Here is a 20,674-nt window from a genome sequence, read left to right on the forward strand (position 1 = left end):
CCTTGTTTTTCCCCCTTCTCCCCAAGAACTTAGGCATTCAATCTTCTATTTGACAAACAGAAGAACAACAGCACAGAAGATTTCCTGCACAGCTATGAAATTCAGAAAGTTATTCAAGTGTTCCACCAAACAGTACGGTTTGCACTGAAATAATAGCTGTGCTAATGGCACAAGAGCCCATCTACTTGGCAGCTCCTTATTCAGATTAATTCTCTAAATGGTAGTTCTTCACTCAGCCCAATGCATTTAGATGACCTTGACCTTTCAGCTCACACCTGAGCTCACCCCTTGCCTGTCTCCCAGGATAAGGAGAGCTCCAGCACAGGCGAGCCTCTTACCTGTGCGTTTGATGATCTCCCAGACGGCAGCAGCGGTGGCAGGGATGATGGAAGGCTGATCGAGGCACAGGCGCCCGATGTTCACCACGTGGAATCCATCCACGTCCTTTTCAGGGGCGATGGCGTTGCACACTGTCCGTTCGTCCAGGTGACCTAGGGGACACACAGCCCTCAGCCACAGCCCTTCGCTCGTCAGGTGCCACCAATGCATCATGGCACAGCCCAGAGCAGGCCAGGGTCATCCATTACGGCTCTCCAATGCGCCATGGCGCAGCCCAGAGCTGGCCAGGGTCATCCATTACGGCTCTCCAATGCGCCATGGCGCAGCCCAGAGCTGGCCAGGGTCATCCATTACGGCTCTCCAATGCGCCATGGCGCAGCCCAGAGCTGGCCAGGGTCATCCATTACGGCTCTCCAATGCGCCATGGCGCAGCCCAGAGCTGGCCAGGGTCATCCATTACGGCTCTCCAATGCGCCATGGCGCAGCCCAGAGCTGGCCAGGGTCATCCATTACGGCTCTCCAATGCGCCATGGCGCAGCCCAGAGCTGGCCAGGGTCATCCATTACGGCTCTCCAATGCGCCATGGCGCAGCCCAGAGCTGGCCAGGGTCATCCATTACGGCTCTCCAATGCGCCATGGCGCAGCCCAGAGCTGGCCAGGGTCATCCATTACGGCTCTCCAATGCGCCATGGCGCAGCCCAGAGCTGGCCAGGGTCATCCATTACGGCTCTCCAATGCGCCATGGCGCAGCCCAGAGCTGGCCAGGGTCATCCATTACGGCTCTCCAATGCGCCATGGCGCAGCCCAGAGCTGGCCAGGGTCATCCATTACGGCTCTCCAATGCGCCATGGCGCAGCCCAGAGCTGGCCAGGGTCATCCATTACGGCTCTCCAATGCGCCATGGCGCAGCCCAGAGCTGGCCAGGGTCATCCATTACGGCTCTCCAATGCGCCATGGCGCAGCCCAGAGCTGGCCAGGGTCATCCATTACTGCTCTCCATTCAACCAACTACGCCCCCCCAAAGGCAGTTTTCACCTTTTCAAACAACTTCTGCAGATTAGGTTAAGGCATTTGTCACAGCGTTGACACAACAGATTCTGTCAAAATATGAGAGCCCAGTACGCAGCTGAGAATGAGCACAGTAACTATAAGAAGAAATATTTTAGGAAGTCACTTTTGCAATGTAGAATTCTTAAATATGAAGCGGCTCAAAAACCCCAACAAACGACAGGAGAACAGTTATATGCATTTTCCTGGTTTCTAAGCCCACAGAGGATACATGAGCTAATTTTTAAACAAATGCAGGGAAAACTCAAGCTGAAGTAACTTTAAAGATCTAGCTTTCTTTTTCCAACAACACTGGTTTTTATAGCCAACTGTTAATCAGTAGGACCAAAACATATCCTGCTTCATTAGAAAACTGAGAATACACAAAACTATTTGATACTGGTGAGCTCAAAACACTGAATATTGCTTAAATGGCATGGCCTGCACATAATTTTGTATTCACATGTACTCATACTGAATATTTTTCATATGCACTAATGATAGAGGACAGCTCTGCAACCGCTTAAAGCTGAAACATTAGCACTAATTAGGGAAAAATGTGTTTGCAGACCTCTCCGTGCAGAGTTACAAATCCAAGCATAAACGTGGAATACCTAACACCCCACAAAACATCCCATATTAACCCAAAAAGCAAACTGTGTTTACTGACTGGCCCACGGCCTCACCCAAAATGGCACTGACTCACCCACATCCTGCAGTAACCCAGACCTGTTGGAAGGTTTTCTCCAGGGGAAAGCCAAGCTGACCCCCAGAGTGGGGAGATGGGGAGAGAGCCCCTGACCCTCTGTGGGTTCATGACCAGCTGGCTACTGAACCTCCTGGGAATTTGGTTGTTCTTCCCCAGCACCAAAAAGTGTGAACCAAAGTGCCTTCCCCTAAACCTGACAAGTAGGCTGGGGGCTTCTAATTTCCACCTCAGAGCAATTGCTTTTTGCATCCCTTACAGGACCCACAATCCGAACAGAATCCTGCAACTGTGTGGCAAGATGTGTCAGTGTCTGAGCCAGAGAGCACTACAGAAGGTTTTAAAAAACCAAATAAAGGAAAATAAGCATCAACAGGGAAATTCAGATGTTGCCGGTAAAATATTTTCGAGACATAAACAGGATGTTTTAATTTAGTAGGTTTTTGTGGTTTTCCATTAAAAGCAGCTAGATAATTAAAAGATAAGCATACTGTAGAACTTAAACCATGATAATCACCTGTTAAAAGATTTCCAATTAGAAAACCCCTAGAGTTAAACCAGAATGCTATGATTTACAGTTTAATTCTCCATTTTATGATGAGAGCAAGTTTCCTTTTGAGTCCTAATAAGAACAGACTGTGGAAATTAAGATATTAAGTGCATTGATGAAAGAGTCTCTTAGAACTGAATCTTGCCTCACAGAGACTGAAAGCAGCCATAACCCTGTTTTTATGTCAACTTGGGAATTAAAAAAAACAAAACAAAACCAAGAAATTTGGAGTAACCTATTAAATGGCTTTTGCAAAACAGAACTTGTTACCCTTGGGCAAGTCAGTTGTTCTTCCAACACAAACTTGGCAGCCATGCTTTTGCCTTGTGCCTGGGATGAGCAGAACACTGCTCTGAAAAACACCCCATCCACCCTGTCTTTAGCTTCCCAAAACCAGACAGATAATAGACACAATTATGTTAAAGGGAAGAAAAAATCACGCTTTACATGGATATTTTCCATGTTGCAAACTGATTTGCAGAACTCCAGAACAGGGTTTACACCACTGGGAGGAAATGCTGCTGCACAGCTGGGGACAAGTGAGCTGTGAGCCAGAAAAGAAGCTCCCACATGCCTTCTTAATTTCCAGAGGAACAAAATAATTTCTTAATTACCCTACTGTCAGTCTCATAAAACATGAGCTGATACTCATACAAGTTTCCTTGCAGACATTACAAGCCACTCCCCAGGCCAAGCTCCTCTCTGCACTCCTCCTCTCCCTTTTTGGCTGAACTTGCAGGACTACACCGGGCATCACTGGCCAAGCATCTGCCCACAGAGGAACTGCTGCTTACACAGCAACTGCCTCTGGTGCTGGCACGTGAGAAATAGACTGGTTTTCAAAAGGGAAGAGTACTGAAAAGAGTAACATAGCACAAAAGGGATTTGAAAAATAATACTGCGTGAATTTTCATCTTCTGTCACAAAAAGATCAACATTTCGTGGCCATCTCCCGGGCAATTCAAACCAAGAGCCAGGAAAACCTCCAGAAAACTATCACAAGTAATGCACTCAAAAGGTGGAGAGAAAAGAAGTTCTCCTGAGGCAAAGATAGCAATCCTCAAATTTAAGTTGCCCCAGCTCACAACAGTGCAACAGAACAAAGCTGTTTGTTTCTGACTCCATTTTTAACCCCGTGTTGATCAAAAGCCACACTTGGTGTGGTTTACTGCAAAAAAGCCCCAAACCCCACCCCACAACCTCAATTCAGGAATAAGGAACCTCCACAGACGGAGTCTTCACAACTTCTGGGTTTTGTCTCCTTCCTCCATGGCAAATAAAATTTGGGAAATCAGCTAACTTAGCTTTTGGCCCTTTAGTTGATTAAGTTCCTTTGAGGAAAAAAATATCAGTTATCTGAGTTATATTGTTGTGGAATACCAATATAACTCATGGAAAGAGCTTACTGAATATTTCCAGTCCATGAGAAGTTGCACATTTTATTTACTATATAGACACTGAAATATTGACAAAGTTCTGCTATGGATTAAACTGCTCTAAAGCTTTTCCTAACACAAGCAACAGCCATGCCTGTCTGATAGGTTGGAGGGAGGCTAATTAGTCTTCATGTATTGTGACAGGTGTGTCACACTTCTTGGGAACAATCTCCAACCAATTTTAGGATTAATCCTTATTTAAGGACTTCAGCATTTCAGTGCAGAAGCATCAAACAGCTCAACTGACACAGCTAGAATTACCATCAAGCTTTTTTTCTTTTCTCGTGCTGACCAGGTGTAAATCCACTACATTTCAAGACTGAAAGAAGCTCTGAACTGTGCACCGATGAAAGCAGACTTGAGTGACCTCATAAATGCATTTCCATAAATGCGTTTCTCCAAGTGGTACCTGACCATTCCCCTGACACATGACACCTCCCATTTTTGGGGAACACTGGGAGTCCAGTGTACAAGCCTGCTCCCTTTACTACGGGCTTCAGACAGGATGATTGCCATGCCCAGGCTTCCAGTGCTCCATTTTCTGCAGTTCTCACTGCTGCAATTAAACTTCATTAATTACATCACCTGCTGCTGCAAATCTCCATCAGTGGGAGAGATGTTCCTCCAAAGGCAACCGTCCACATTCCAAAAGCTCCTACCCTGAAGGCCGGGATGTGGCTCCTGACTTGTGTTATACTTCCACCTTGTGGCAAATTTACTTCAGTACACGGCCCATTTCAGGACAGCTCCGTGCAACACCAGCTGCAAACCCTCCTCATGATGAACACTGCTGTTCATTACAAACACAACCAAAGCATTTTCTCCTCCATAACTCTCAGCACCTGCCCCAGTTTTCCTGTCTAACAGATAAAAAATACTTCCAGTTTAGTTCTGAATTTCTCTGCATGTTTTATCACTGCAAAAATGCCTCTTGGCCAGCTACTCCCTGGTGATATTCCAGTGAGTTTTTATTACAAACCAGGAGAAGGTAAATAAAACACTCAAAAATTAAGTCAATGTTTTTAGGACCTCCGCACAAAGTTCACTTGGAACATTAAGGCCAGCAATGAAAACATAAATGCTGAATGCTTAAGGCAAAACCTGGAATCACTTTGAGAAAGGCTACAGCATTACCTGCTACATATCATAATGTTGCATGACACAGAGGATGAGAGCATGGAACTCAAGGCAAACCAGTGCAACAATCCCAAAAATTAAACTGGACAAATTATGTGAAATGCCTTGAAACACCACTGTGACTGATCATTTAAAAAAGCAAGTTTTACATATGAAATTATCCCCAGGATATGTTTTGGTTTTTTTTCTTTAAAAGAAACTGCATATTCAACAACAACAAAAAAAACCACCTCGGCTAACCCTTCATTACACAGGTCCTCTTTCAAAAGTTTCTTATGGCCCTAAGGTACACTTGCAGCTCAGAACCACTAAACTTTTCCCTCTCATATGGACTGTGTATGAGGAGTGAGACAAAGATATCACACACCTGGGAGAGGTAGCTGAACTAATAATCCACTAACTCTGGAATCCCTGTTGAGTTTTACTGTCATATCCAAGAGCTCTTCCTGTGAAATGTCTTTAGGCCTCAGTATGATCTCACTAGAAATGCCTGATAAAAACAAAAGACAGAAGACAAGTCAGAATAAGGATACAGAGTGATCAGCTTAGTAATTTAGTGCAAAAATCTGTGATCCTTAAGAACTGTTTCCAAACACTATATTAAGATGCAAAATGAAACTTAGAGCTCCCATTCAAATCACACTAAAACTACTTTCTTCATACAGTCATGCAATTCCTTAGGTCCATCAGAGAAAACGTGGAAGAAATCGGTGCAGAATTTAATTCAGACACTAAGGGGATTCCTCCTGCTTTATTTTTTTCTTTTCAGAGCTCACCAAAGGAACACTTGCATGACATACCCACAGCAGCAGCTGCCTTTATCTTGTTCCTGACATAGATGTGACTGGCTGGGTTGTCTCCTACCAATATGACAGTGAGGTGAGGCCTCTGGTTCCCAGCCGATATCCACAATTCCACATCCCTCCGAACTTCCTTCAAAACCTGGTGTGCAAGTTTCGTCCCTGAGATAACGGTTGCTTCGTCACTATAAAGACAAAAAAGGTACACAACATTCAGGGCTAAAATTTCACCAGGAAAAAGACCGGGCACTCCATGGCTCGTCACCTTCAACAATGTCCACCTGCTTCTCACAGCTGCGGCCCATTGGGGATGAGGCTGGGCTGCAGCCCCGCTCCCAATTCCACAAACTGTGTGCCTACATCCACTCTGCTTTCTGAAGAGCCTGGATGTGCCTTCCGTGCCCTGGGAAGAGGAGCCACAGCTCACCTTCCCAACACACACAGCCAGCCACGTAAACATACGTGAACTCTTTCATGTTGGAATAAAACACGAGAATGTTCTTACGCCCTTAGGTTTTACTGGTTTAAGGAAAGTCACCCGCTTCCCGCCTCAAATTTCCTTTAAAATTGATTTGATGTAGCATTATTTACACTATTTTTTTGTCCAAGCCTCAATGATATATTTCTCATATTTCATAGCTGCTGGCTAGGGAGTCAATAAACAGCACTTCTCACACCTCTAAAATATAAAAATAGCAAATACTGAAACATGTTGATGCTCCTTTAGTTCAGAACCTAACTAAGTCCTTTGATGGATATATCACACAAGAACTGCATGAACAAATAAATCACCACGTGTACAGAAAGCCTACACTGCAGGCTATTCAAGGCACTGAAACTAAGACACAAATAATGATTACTGTAAATTCTACACACATTAAAACATCGACCGGGTGTTGGTCAATGACAGGTTTAATGATGGATTTGTGACAGATTTCATGACCAAGTTAAATGACAGACTTAATATGTTACTACTGCATCCTGTCCCACTGTCATCCCACCCACCCAGGGATGCTCTTACTCTGAACCCAGCATGGATTTACCACAGAAAATTCTTCTTGTTTATGAATCCGGTGACTTGCAGGGCATGACACAAACTAAGATCTGCTCTACAATTTTAGATCAATCTGAGATCATATCCAGCATCACAACAGGACATGTCCCACACCCCATAAAAACCCCTGGAAAATTATTAGTGCAGAAACATCCACGTTCTGCAGCACTGGGAAAAACCACAACGCAGCACAGAAGCAGGATATGCACTGGTCCAGAAATACAACTGTTTCTCCCAAAACTGGCAGAATCAATTCTCAATACACAGACCATCCAAGGGGTCAGATGCTTATTTCAATGCTGTTCAGCTCACTCCTCTTTTCATTCTTGAAATCACAAAGACAGTGCTTTCAGCATCGGCATTTGTGATCTGCTGAATCTCTTTAGTCGGCTTTCAGCCAGGTCTTAACACAATTACATGTAAATGAGAAGGTTCACAAGCAGGAGCTCTGAGAGACCCTCCCATGCACACCCAGGCAGGAGCTCAGAGCTGCAGTGCTGCAAAACCAACACCACAATCCCTTTGCACACAATACAATAAATTAAACGCAGGGGGTGATTGTTGTCAGGACACTGATCCCTACTGCACCAAAGCATGCCCTGTTTGCCACCAAATTATGAATACATACAGTAATTTGGTATAAATCCACTGACAGGCCCTTTAACGTGCCAGGAGCAAGCAAGCTCACAGATTCCCCTCTGGGAGGGGGCACGAAGGTCACACTGCAAGGTCTTCTTCAATTTCGAGGGCACCGCTTTAATCCCCGATGGATCACCAGGGCCAGGGCCACGGCCCGCTCGCCCCCCGCTCTCCCGCTGGTTATTCCCCGTTCCCCCGGGAAGAACCACGGAACTCAGCGGGGATCGGAGGGCAATCCACCCCAAAGGGCGACGGCGGGGGCCCGAGCCCGCTGATCCCTGGGGCCCGCCGCGCCGTGAGGGGTACGAGGACGAGGAGGGAGGAGGAGAATGACGAGGAAAAGGACCCGATCGGCGCAAGGTACCTGGCGGCGCTGCGAGGGAAGCTGCTGGCGCCGCGAACGAGGGCTCTCCACCGCCTCAGGGGCGCCCAGCCCGGGCGCAGCAGCAGCGCGGCAGAGGAGGAGGAGGAGGACACGGAGGAGAGGGACCAGGCTGCGCCGGCCGCCGCCATTTCGGCCGGCCCCCACGGGCGGAAGCGCCGCCGCAACCAAGCGACGGGCAGGCGGGGCGGGCCGGGATCGCCGCAGGAGCGGGCGGAGCTCGGGAGCGGGTGGAGCTGAGGGAAGGGCGGGCCGGAGGGACGGGAGATGCTGAGGCGCGGCGGGGATTTGGAGCCTCGGGGTACGCGGCTCAAACGATGCCCCAAAGTCGGGCTTCGGCTGCAGCCTTTGGCTGCCCTTCCCGTCACAGTTTGGAGCGGGCAGACACAGAGCTCCACGGACAAGCATCGATGCCCTTCATAGTTATTCCCTGCAGCCTCGTGTTTCCTGAGGGGGAAGTCTCAGGGAATCGCTTGCAATCTGCCAATTGGTGACCTCTGTCACGTTCAGTGGCAGATTTTATAGTGAAAAATCGCCCGTGCAGAATGGGAGGAGAAAACAAACAAAGATCTAAAATAGCACACAAAAAGCATGCCAAAATAACAACAGCACCCTCGCCAGCCTACTGACAGTGGGAAAATTCCTTTGTAAAGTTGGGAAAAGCTTTAGAAAGATGTGTCAGCTTAGTCAGGCTTCATGTTCTGCTATGGTCCTGGCAAGGTTTTTGACGAGTTATATGTTTCCAAAAGTAATGTGGCTCAGGTGCTCCCACAGTGTGCATGCTGGGTTTTAACGGCTTGCCCTTTCTAAAATATTATTCTTATCAAATTCTACCCTAGATAAAAACTAGCGTGTTGTCCCGTTGTCCACCCGTACCTCAGCTCCACCTGTCCCTCAGCATCTCCCGTCCGCCGCGCACTGGGTCCGGCTGCTTTTGTCTCGGCTCTTCCCCTCGTCGCTTGCTTGCAACGCCGCGTCCACCTGTGAGGCCCGACCGACATGGCTGCGGCCACCGCAGCGCTCTCCTCCTCCTGCTCCGCGCTGCTGCTCCCGGCCTGGGCGCCGCCGAGGGGCTGCCGAGCCTTCGCCTTCCTCCCGGCGCCCCGGGCAGGCTGCAGCGCCCTCGCAGCGCCGCCAGCTACGCGGAGACCAGCGGGGAGTTCTCCTCCTCGCTCCTTCCCCCTCAGTCCCCTCAGCCCCCTCACGCTGCGGCGGGAAGCGCGCGGCGGGCAAAAAGGGCGGGAAGCGCCTGAGGGGACGGCCGGGAACATTTCGCCCGTGTTCGGTGAGGGACAGAGCGCGGCACAAAGAGTGTTGTAACAGAGAAAATAGCAGAAGAAAAGTAATGATTTTAGAAAGTATTAAGAGTAAAAACAGTGATAAACATTTATAATGCCATTTACAAATGTTACTGGATGGTTAAATCCAGTTTTCATGCATGTTTTCCAGGAGAAACAATCTGATTTATCTGAAATAGCAGCTTCCGCATTACAAAACAAGTGATAGACAATAACTACTATTCCTACTAGTAGTGGTAACAATTCTTTCTGTATAGTGACAGTCTTCGAATTCTGTCAGATATTTGCAGAAGTGCGTGCTATTTTGACTTTTTCACTGGTGTTCATCATTATTCAAGAGAACAGGGATTTTCAGCCTTAGGAAGCTTCTCTTAAGCTTGATTGCCATATCTTAATTTCATTTAACTTGTCTCTTGGGTTATTCTAAAAAAAAATAGTGGTCGAATATTCTAAAAGAATATTCTAAAAGAATCATTAAGAATTACAGATGTTGTCAAGAATTCTAGTGTGTAGTCTAACCACACATTACAAATTCTGTATAATAAGGGGATCTTCCTGTGGATCTTAACTTAAAGCTTATTCTATTTAAGGGGAAATAAAAAAGTTTTTTAAAAATCACCAATTTTTTTTTTTTTTCTGATACAAAGTCCTCCAAACAAACCCAGCATTTTATGTTGCTTTTACTCGGGTATGGAGATAAAATTAGCACTGCTACTGAAGTCAACAAAAGATGTCTTTATGAATTTAAAACAAATCAAACCCACACTGAATTTCCCAGCAATCTCCATACCTGCTATGTGCATTCTCTTGTCATTTGCCAAACCGTTCTTCAGCTGACTTTTGACAGATCTACTCCCCAGATGATTTAAAGATTTGGGATAAAACTCATTTAGAGACAATTCCAGAAACTAACTTCACTCCATGTCAGTCACATAATTTAAAAAAGCCCCAGAAATTTAATGCCAGGTCACAATTTTCAATGTTCCTTTCATACTAAAAGTTAAGCAAAGATGTTGCATTGCTGATGTTATCTATATAAGCCTCTCTAAGATGGTGGCATTTTCTTTATTGAAAGCGTGCATGTTTTTCCAAAGCCTCTTATAAATTGTATGGACTCCAAAGAGTTATGCACGTATTAGTTGTTATTCCCTTCTATATCTTCAGAATGTTACCATATTCTTCATGGGGAATTAGACACACTGTAGCATTAATGTCCCACAGCTGCAGACTTCCCGACTCTTCCAATCTGATTCGTTTTTTTGGGTTTGTTTTTGGGGATTTTTTTTTTTTTTCAACAGCAGAAAGTTTGTGTCTGAAATTCCAAAGTCCCTACCTTTCCCTTGCTGAACTTTTGTGTTTTCTAAAAGTAACCTTTGTGCCGCGCTCGGCCCCTCACCGAACACCGGCGAAATGTTCCCGGCCGTCCCCTCAGGCGCTTCCCGCCCTTTTTGCCCGCCGCGCGCTTCCCGCCGCAGCGTGAGGGGGCTGAGGGGACTGAGGGGGACGAGGGGGAAGGAGCGAGGAGAACTCCCCGCTGGTGGCCGAGTAGCTGGCGGCTCTACGAGGGGCCCTGCAGCCGGCCCAGGCCGGGGGGAGCAGCGCGGAGCAGGAGGAGGAGAGCGCTGTGGTGGCCGCAGCCATGTGGGTCGGGCCCCACAGGTGGAAGCGGCGTCGCTTGGGGACAGATGGCGAGATCCAGGCGGGGCTGAGGGCGGGAGAAGCTCCGCCTTAAGGTAAATCTCCGCAGTCCGTAAGGGAGCTTTGAGAAAACCTGTATGCTATTTTTCGTGCCAAGCCGTTTCTGCAGAGGGCGTAAGAACCCGCTTCGTGTTTCTGTGTAAACCCCTTTAAGCGTAGCGCCTTCGCTCGCAATGCATTCAGCCACATTAATCAAATAGTAGTGGTGAAAACCCCCAAACTCTATAATAATTGTTGCTGTCTTGGCGGGTGATACCTTCTGAGTGTACTCTTTCTGTATGGAAGAGGATAGTGAGCTCAGGCCCACGGAGAAAGGTGTTTGGCTGGGTTTTTGCAGAAAAAAAGCAGGTGTTCCTCTATTTTTGATGTTATGGAATATATTTTTCAAGGATTTTCCCTGCCTTCCTAGACAGGTCTTTACAAATGACTGACATTCAGGTGGTGACAGTCATAATTTTTGAGGACCCTTGCAGAGTAAGCACGTTTATTTTCTTCATGAAAGCATTTGGTTCCATGATCTGCAGCTAAGCAAAACGAAGCAATTGCCTAGTCATTCCTCCAAATATCTTATAAACGTTTTCAGTTGATCAAGCCCATTACAAAATAGCACAAATTATGTTATTTACTCAAAGCTGGAACTTTACGTGGAAATCAAATTCTCTTTTCAATTTCAGGGGGGACACAAACAAACAAACAAAAACCAACCAAACAAAAAACCCCCAAAAATTTCAAGTGTTAAATGTAGTTTTAAGTTGCAATGATAGGCTTACTGTGACTTTGTACATTTGACTTATCTACAGGCACTTAGGTGAATCTCTTAGGGTGCTGTGAAGATTAACTTGATTCATGCTTAATATCTTGAGAATTTCAAAGAACCAATGATAACAACTCCTGAGCCCCATGAGGACTAAAAACCTGGGAGGCTTTTGATGTGTCCTGTTTTACTAGCATTTTTTCTTGGGCAATGTACTTTCCTGCTGAAAACTGGGTGGGAGGCAAAAATCCAGAGTTGCACAAGACATTTCCATTGCTGTTTTAGTCGATTAACTTGCATCTGAAGAAAAACATATGACATAGAGCAGAAGGGAAGAATTGTAGAAGTTTTTACTGAGCCATGGTTTTCAAAAAGAACATCTATTCCTGCTGGTAAATTATACTTTTCAGCTTTTGAAAGAATCTGGTTATTGTCAGTGTTTTAGTCACGGTCTTTGGTGTGTACTAAGCGGGGAAAATGAAAAATCTGCCTTGGGATTTTGCAAATATCTGCTGCTCTGGTAAAGTGAAGGTGCATGTAGCTCTCTGGGCTTTTCCTGAGACAGACATGGTGTAAGAGGGCAGTGTGGTCATTTCAGACAGACACCATTCCCAGGGGAAAAGCCATTATGTGTGCAGACACACTGGGGCTTGTTGAGAGGTGGTCAGGGCAGGCAGGACTTTCTCGAGGTTCTGAAGAGGGAGCAACAGTCTCAGTTCACCTTTAAAGGCAGGGAAAAAGATCACTTTTTTTTTTTTCTTTTTTTTTCTTTTTTTTAAGGAAAAAATGTACAAATAAATTCACAATTCACAAGGAAACGGAAGAACATTTCATGTTCTCTGCCCATGGGTGTGTAAAGGAGACAGATTTCCATATTGCCTTCATTTGTCTGTCCCGTGCTCTGGGGATGAGCCAGCTTTCCTCAGGTGTCACAGGAGAACGCTCATGACTCCCCCGTGTCAGCAAGGCCAGGATGTGGGTGCCCTTCCAGCTAAGGTTTTGTTGGATTTAATGTGGATTTAATTTCATTTCAGTAGATTCGTCTGTCGCTAAGCAAGTGCCATGTACCTAGTGACAGAAGAGATTGTTTATCCTAGAAATTTGCACTGAGGAATGCAGACAAGGGGAATCTTGGCTTTCAGAAGTGTCAGAGATCCCTGTTACCGCTGGGGCCCGAACCATGTTTCTTCTGGAAACAAATTTACCGTTGCAAACTTTTACTGTTTCTTACCGTAGCAAACACTGTTACTCCTTCCCGCTTAACTTTAAACACAGCCCACTTCGAGGTGGGTTGGAGAACAGAAAGATTAGAAATTCCTGCAGACTGCAGGGGTGTGCCTGGGTTCAACAGATCCATCCTGGGATTAATCTCTCTTCATATCAGCAGCTCAGATCAGCTTCACATCAGAGGCTTTGAGTAATGGGCCTCTGAATATAGAAACATGTTTGCGTGGCACGAAGTGCCCCCTGCACTTCAGAGAGAACTGATCTGCAGGTGTGTCCAGGAATCCCTGGCTGCACGGAGGTTGCTGCTTCCCTGCATCCCACTAGCCCAACAACACAGGTACACAGCCCCATTTAACATGGAATTCACAAAACCCGGGATGTTTTTCAACAGGAAAACGTGTTTATTGCATTGTATATTTCATTGCATTACCATGAGAAATCCACCTCTTTACATACAATTTTCCAAAGCAGAATAATGAAAATTACTTATTCTTTATGAGTTATGACATTGTGTCATACAAGAAGACATAAAATGTCTAAGTCTCTCCAGAACATTTACTGTTCCTTTAGAACTTGTGCATAAATACCAAATATTGCCATGTAAACTCATTTAAAAACAAACCAACTAACCAGCCTCAACGTTATCTGGTTAAAAATCAAACCAGTCATGGCACAAAACCCCACAATTTCATAGAAATTATTAAACCCTTCTAAGCATTGAATAGGGGCAAAAAGGCTTCAGGGGCAAAATTTGTGATTTCATTAGACAGTGCATTGTGCAAAAAGGTCCAAGGCATTCTATGTTAAAGGCTGGCGGGTTGGAGTAGGAAAAGGAGATTCAGCAAAACATTCTTGCCTGAAGCAGGCTTTATTCCCACGTAATCCTGGGCAGGCACTGAAATGTTAAGTGCCAGCCAGCACTCCTGTTATTCCTGATGGAAGGATTACCCCCAGTCATCGGCACAATCCATTCAAACCTCTCCTGTCACACGCTCTGCAGACATTTGCAAAATCCTCTTCACGATGGGCCCAGCCTCTTTTTAGGTATTGGTGCTGTTTTATAGGAACTTATTGGCAGACAGTGTTTGGCAAGGAGGAGCTTGCACAAAGGTGGAGCAGGTTCTGAGAAGGTTGCTGAGAGGGGTCCAGCAAAGCTTCCACTGCCTTATCAAATGGATTCAATCACTTCATCTCAGTCAGTAAAACCACACATAGGATCAGGCAGTAACAAATACGAGGAGAGGGAACGAAACATAGAACATCTGATCTACAAACCCATCAAAACTAGAGGGCTGAGCTATTGTGTCCTCACAGCATCTGTTTCCTGGCATCTTGTGACAAGCAGGTAACTTCATTCCCAGGTGTCGCTTTCCTCACTCAGAGCTTGTTGGGTGAACTGCAATAGGAAGAATTCAAATTGTAAAGCCAGACAGGAAATTTTTCCATAAGTTTTCTTGCATAGACCAGAAAACAAAGCCCATAGGAGGTGCAGAAAAGATGCCTGATGGTGATGATGGAACGTACTGTGGCTAGATTTACAACTAATCACGCATTTGCTGTGGATACTCTCCCCTGGAAAAGATGCCTGATGGTGATGATGATGGAATGTACTGTGGCTAGATTTACAACTAATCACGCATTTGCTGTGGATACTCTCCCCGACAACCTTCTGGGTCGTCTCTTCCCCAACAAAGAAGCCACTTTCTGGACACATTTTTGGTGTAACTAACCAGATTTCCCTACAGAATCAGTAACAGAATGTGGCTCGTTACTCTTGCCTTTAAGCCCCTCCAAAAGATAAGTTTGGCCCCGGGCGCTGGCGACAGCTGGCCCGGCTGGTACCTGCGGTGGATCCTGGTGACCAGGATCTTGACCCAGGGCGCGACGGGGTCCAGGCAGATCATCTGTCCCTGCTTCGTCGTGGCTCTGCGGGCGAGACAGGGAGGGGTGAGGCCGGGGCCGGTGAGGCCGGGGCCGGGTTCGGTTCGGCGGGCCGGGGCCGGCACTTACATGACCTCGGGCACGGCGCAGTGCGGCCCCTCGGCGAGGAATCGGCCGGGGCCGGTTCGGCCGGGGCCGGGTTCGGTTCGGCGGGCCGGGGCCGGGGCCGGGCACTTACATGACCTCGGGCACGGCGCAGTGCGGCCCCTCGGCGAGGAACTCCAGGCGGGCCAGGCGCCGCGGCGGGATCACCTGGGACACGGTCCGCACGCAGCGGCAGCGCAGCTCGCCGGCCAGCGGCGCACCTGGCAGCGGGAGGAGCCCTCTGAGCCTCTGCTCCGCCGTCCCCCGAAACCCCCCGACCCCCGGACGGGCCCGGCCCCCCGCGCACCCCTGCCGAGGATGGGTAGCCCCTGCTCGGCCGCTTACCCTGGCATAGAGCGGCTGCGGCCAGGAGGAGGAGGAAGAGGCGAAGGTGCGGATTCATGGCTGGTGCTGGCGGCAAAGGGGGTGCAGGAGCCGACGAGGCGGCCCCCTTACTCTCCCGTGCTTTTATTCCCGGCCGGCAGCTTCGGGGAATTTCCCGGAGTGGAGCCGGGGGGCAGTGACGATTGGCCCCTTTCCACCTGTGGGTGTGTGCAGCTAAAGGAGCAAGGCGGAGAGAGAAGAGCGGCCGCTCCCGGCACAGCGGCTCCTTCAGGTTTGGGAGCGAGGGAAGCGTCGCACTGCGCCGTCCCGAGAGCCGCCCAGCGTCTGCTGGGACCCCATTCTCCCAAAGGAGCGGCAGCTTTTTGGGGGGGTTCTCCGTTAGCTTTCAGGGTGCAGGCTGCTGAGCCAAAGGGGAATCTGGGTTCTGGAGTTTGCCTTGCTGCCGAACCCTGTGCAACCACACACTCTTATTCGGTGGGCATTGCTCCCCCGTGCACCCCTTATTCACCTAGCTTTTGAAAACCAGAAATCGTTTTTTCCTGCGACTAGGAAGCCCTCAGGTTTCCATAACTACACTCCACTGCTGAAAGCCTTCTGTTCCACTCCTCTGCACACATAGGTCACTCTTTTTCTTCATTCCTGTCAAGGCATTTTGCTAAGCTCAGTTATAAAGAAGCAAAATAGCAGTTTTCTATGAGTTTTTAATGAAAATGAGATGCAGGTTTTCTAAATTTTATTTACGCATGGGTTTGGATCAGTTATGGTCAACACACTTTCTTTTGTAATAAGTTTTAGTACGAAACGTAATATTGCACTTTATTGGTCTTGGTTTTTGGTCGGTTTGGGTTTTTGTTTTGGTTTGTTTTGGTTTTTTTGTAGCCAATCTGTTCTCTTCCACAGACTTTTGTGAACATGAGCGGGGTTCAGCAAATCAATTTGTTCCAGGGTCAGGCTGCCGTGTGTCTTGCCCCATCTATCTGAATGCCTTAGATTAGGTGTACTCTCTGAGAACAAAACCGAGTCAGGACCCAAAACAGATAAGATACAGCATGTAAAGCAGTCCTAAAAAGGGATTAAGGAGATTAAGGACTCTCATTCCTGGGCTCCATCATCTACAGCTCAGCTGTTTCATACAGCTGCTGGCTTAGTCCCTCAGGAGATCAGCCCTGCAGGAAGATTGTATGTCACAAGCAAATGGTGATTGCCCCATGTTTTCAGGAAATATCTAATGCCTAATTTGGACCCTTTTCCAGATACACTTGGTAACAACATCCTTGGAAGCGTCTGGCTTTTAGCTTGGTCTTAAAATGAAGCTACATGCTCAGCTTAGGGGCAGCCACTAAATAGAAACCTTCACTGAGATCCCTTGAGATCATGCAGGTGGAATCACCATTCTCTCCAGGTTATAGCCACGCAAGCTTTGGACTGTGAATTCCCCATATGGTTGTCCTAAGGAAGTGCCATGTTCTTTGCAGGAAGAAGGATTTGCCCAGCTGCAGCAAACTGAGGCAAGAAGCAGGAAGGATGGTGCATAATCTGCTTCGGGACATTGCAATTATGGTTGGCAGATCCAGCCCGGAGTGGATGTGCAGGGCAGGTCACTCATTGTCACTGGTGCGCACTCAGATTACACATTGCTGCTCTTGGACAGTACGCATGAGTAAGGACAGCTTACGTGACAGCACTTGGCTTTATGCTTACATGACTGCTCACAAGAACTGACCCATCAGACTCATTCCACAGTGGTTACTGCTGAGGAAATTCCAGATGTCTCCTGGGGTCTGGAGTGTGAGGCTGTTTTTAGACACGGAGCAGCAATGTGTGAAACTGCAGCCAGCTCTCCCTCAGAGCTGTGTGCCAAGAGGAGCAGCAGTCAGGTCATGGACATGCTGCGGTGCAGCAGATGGTGCACAGCCTGGTCCTCTGAGTCAGGGCTTGCACAAACAGGCCTGGAACAAGGGAAATGGGTGTCTTTGGGACTATTGCAACATGCATCTGCCTGAGCAAGGCATTGTACCTGCAGACTTCAGATTGCTTCTAGCTGCCTTCTGTGGGAATGTTGGCAAGGTCTCTTCAGTCCAGATGACAGCAGCAGCAAGGCTGAGTTGTGGAGGAACTCTCTTCAATTGTACCCCTTGCCTTGTCTCCCTTCACCACCTTTGGCAAAATTCCTTTATCAAGTACAGAAAAGATAGGGAGCAGAGAGCATCTCTTTAGAAAGCTGAGTTTTTCCCTGCCTGCTGCCTTATCTCTTTCATTATACATAATTTTGCCATGCACCGAGTGCAGGTGGAACAGATAGAATCATGAAATGGCTTGGATTGGAAGGGGACCTCGAAGGTCATCTTGAATTAAGTTTAAATTAGTTACAGTGAGTGGTGGTGTCAGTGTAGCTGGGACAGAACTCACCACAAGGTTTGTATTTGCCTCACTGAAGATCCCATTCAAGTCACCCAGCTCTTTAGCAGAAACTGCTGTGTGAAGACAGGCCAGGATTCTGTGATTCCATGAAATCTCTGTGTCCTTAGCCTGGTCTCGGGGTTAGTGGGACACAGAAAGCAGCTCAGGCAGGCCCTGAGCAAGTACATAAAGGGAAGTGAAATCTCTGAGTCCTTAGCCTGGGTCTCGGGGTTACTGGGACACAGAAAGCAGCTCAGGCAGGCCCTGAGCAAGTACATAAAGGGAATAAACCTCATGGCTCAATTGCCTACCCATTATCCAGTCCTTAATTCATTACATGCAGGAAGTGATTTGGCTGCTTTGTTTCAGACTTTGGCTGTGTGCCTTTCCACAGCAGGTATTTATTTGGCTTGGCACCTGTAGTGGGAGCCATTCACTGGCAGCAGGCCCAGGAGAGCTACAAGACAATTAAACAAGAGATGTCTCACTTCAACAAGTGAGGACTTCTCCTAAGTGCATGAGAATTACTTTGGAGGACGTGTCCCTGATACAAGTGTAAAGGTGAACTTTCATCATGGCCTTGAAACCACTAAATATGGCCAACTTTGAAGGAGCAGTCTTATTTCCTCTAGGGTTTTGATTAGGAGTGATTTATGTTCTGATCTGTAAAATGTCAAGTCACTGCTACCTAGTACTGAGTAAAGTCAGAGGGTATGGACTGCTGATATCCTCTCATCTTCATCATATTACCTTTCCTACCTATATCAGTGTGCTTCATAGTATTCCTTGGCTATGATGAGGTGCTGCTCCCTAGCACCTATGATTCCTCCTGTGGATCCAGCTCTGTCATGAAGTACAAACATATTTGCTGGAGGCAGAAACCAAATTTCAAGCTGTGAATTTGCACAGTTTTGTGCAAAGTAAGTTTTATATCTATCAGATGGTTTATTTCCTTAAATTTCCCTGTGTGTTTCTCAAGGTTTGACATGTTTCCACCCCATATGCCCTTGAAAATAATACCAGAATATGTAAGAGATTGAAGTGTCCTGTTGTTCAGCTTGTGTCATGGAGAATCCCAACTCTGTTTTGCCAGCTGCATCATGGCACACGTCACACGTTGTTTTGTGCTCATTTCTGTAGTACCTTTTGAGGTGTGAAAATTCACATTTAAAATAACTATCTGTAGCAAATAGTGCTCAGTATCTTCCCACCCACCTTCCTGCACCTTCACCTAACTTTGACATTCAGGAGCCCTCAGGAGCCCTTAGGTTTTCTTGTTTTCCTTCCCCAGAGGTAGAGGTCCTTCACCTGTGCCCACTGCTGGGAATTGGAGCATGAACACACACACAAACACCGTGGGTAGCTGAAAGGAATGTGTTTGTATTACTCAGGCATTACCTTGGCAAATAGAACCTGTTGGCTCTGAAATCTGTGTGTTTGGCCATCACTTCTCTGTTTTTCAGTTTCAGGTGCTGGCTGGCCTTTTCTGAGATCTTTGATGGGACTGCAGAGACTGTGGTTTCACTGTCACCTTACTGAGTGGGACTCCTGGACACAACAATTCCCAAAAATTGAGTGGCTGCTGGTGGACTCGCTGATTCCGGTATTTTACACCTAACATATAAGAACAGGAGGGGCTTTATTTTGAGTTTGGAGTCCACTGTTTAAGCAATTTGTTCTTACTTCTACTTCTTACTTTCTCTGAGAAAGAATCTCCCAGCTTTTTAGTAGCAGGCATGATCCTGGACAAAGGTTACAACTGTGTGACTCCTTCCACCCCCACATAGTTGTTTGGTTGATAAGCCTTTGAGGTCATCACAGCTTCTGAAAAGCAGAAAGAGCTCCTCTTGGCTTTACCAGCAGCAGAAAATGCTCTTCATCCTACAGATTGCCTTCAGGCTTTTGTCCTTGGATGTGTGCAAACTTCATAGCAAAGATTCCAGTCATCTTGGAAATGAGCTGTTTGGAAATAAATGCATAAAAATTTGTTCTGTCTGCAGATAGTTGGAAATAAGGAAAATATGAGTCTCTTAAAAAAGGAACTATTCACCCCAAAAAAACCCCAATCCAAGGCCCCAAAATCAACATCTCCCCCAACATGGCTTAAGGCAATTTTCAGACTCAGTGGAGCTGAGTAATTTTTGGGAGTGTGCTTTGAATAGTTGTGGTCTTTTGGTTAAAGTGATGGCATCACTTGGGAAAACAGTGACACGAGACATCTGACCACAAGAAAATGGGAATACTCATTGGAATCATCGCAAAATCTTTGAAGCCTTCTCTCATGGTACCCAGACTTCAATCCTGTCTGTTACTTCCATTGCCTGTTTTGCAATGAAGGAAAAATGAAGAAGTCATGCTTGACTTACACCCTAGGAGGCAGCGAAGCTGCCATCTCAGGGAACGCTTCCTTACAGCCCTTTGGGTGCCACGTGCAGGTTCAGTCTCCAGTGTACTGGGACTCTGTAGTAAAATGAATTGGATTGTTCCTGGCAACAACAAATGGCTGCTGTTTGTTGGCAGGGAGGAAAAATAATACCCATGAATTTGCTTACTTGTTACTGAATTACCCAAAACAGCCTACAAAGCAGCAAGAGGGACATGTATCCTTTCAGCTTGTTATAGGGAGGTGTTTAGAGAAGGAGGTGTTTGGAGGAAACACACTGATAACATTTTTGGTAAATGTGATTGCCACTGAGTTTACTGTCAGTGGTTTTCTTCCCCATTATCTTGTATTTCTTTCTTTTTTCCCTTCTTTTTTTAAAATTTCCAGATAGTGTGAGTCCAAATTGCTTCAATACATGCAGAGTACAGGACATTGTGCTAAAAGCTGTGGCAAC

At 46.8% G+C, this 20,674-nt stretch overlaps 2 protein-coding genes across 10 annotated transcripts in view; both read right to left on the reverse strand.

The window, feature by feature from the left end:
* LOC121348048 (probable bifunctional methylenetetrahydrofolate dehydrogenase/cyclohydrolase 2) overlaps positions 1 to 8,274 on the reverse strand; it is a 50,828-nt gene extending 42,554 nt beyond the window's left edge. For all 9 annotated transcript variants that reach the window (XR_005954319.1, XR_005954323.1, XR_005954322.1 and 6 more), the window contains exons 1-4: positions 8,073 to 8,274; positions 6,016 to 6,200; positions 5,583 to 5,705; positions 339 to 491 (exon numbers count right to left, since the gene is read on the reverse strand). Coding sequence is in view for 3 of the 9 variants with exons in the window: in XM_041427240.1 (XP_041283174.1) it covers positions 339 to 491; positions 5,583 to 5,705; positions 6,016 to 6,200; positions 8,073 to 8,221 (610 nt within the window). In the remaining 6 variants the exon portion in view is untranslated. The remainder of the gene's footprint in view (positions 1 to 338; positions 492 to 5,582; positions 5,706 to 6,015; positions 6,201 to 8,072) is intronic.
* A 6,170-nt stretch (positions 8,275 to 14,444) lies between these two features.
* On the reverse strand, positions 14,445 to 15,495 carry LOC121348199 (interleukin-8-like). The gene is made up of 4 exons (XM_041427454.1): positions 15,438 to 15,495; positions 15,187 to 15,313; positions 14,910 to 14,993; positions 14,445 to 14,463 (listed from the first exon to the last, which is right to left on the reverse strand). The coding sequence occupies exons 1-4, from the start codon at positions 15,493 to 15,495 to the stop codon at positions 14,445 to 14,447; spliced, it is 288 nt and encodes a 95-aa protein (XP_041283388.1).
* Between the last annotated feature and the right edge of the window lie 5,179 nt (positions 15,496 to 20,674).

The sequence above is a fragment of the Onychostruthus taczanowskii genome, unplaced genomic scaffold (assembly GCF_017590055.1).
Source record: "Onychostruthus taczanowskii isolate IOZ18803 unplaced genomic scaffold, ASM1759005v1 scaffold114, whole genome shotgun sequence".
In the NCBI taxonomy this organism is placed as follows: Eukaryota; Metazoa; Chordata; class Aves; order Passeriformes; family Passeridae; genus Onychostruthus; species Onychostruthus taczanowskii.

Bases quoted from the DNA above. Each gene is read 5' to 3' on its own strand.
- LOC121348199 (XM_041427454.1), bottom strand. From the start codon at position 15,495: ATGAATCCGCACCTTCGCCTCTTCCTCCTCCTCCTGGCCGCAGCCGCT. The intron at 15,314-15,437 runs GTAAGCGGCCGA...TCCCGCTGCCAG, and splicing joins CGCAGCCGCTCTATGCCAGG to GTGCGCCGCTGGCCGGCGAG. The intron at 14,994-15,186 runs GTAAGTGCCCGG...TCTCGCCCGCAG, and splicing joins TGCGCCGTGCCCGAGGTCAT to AGCCACGACGAAGCAGGGAC.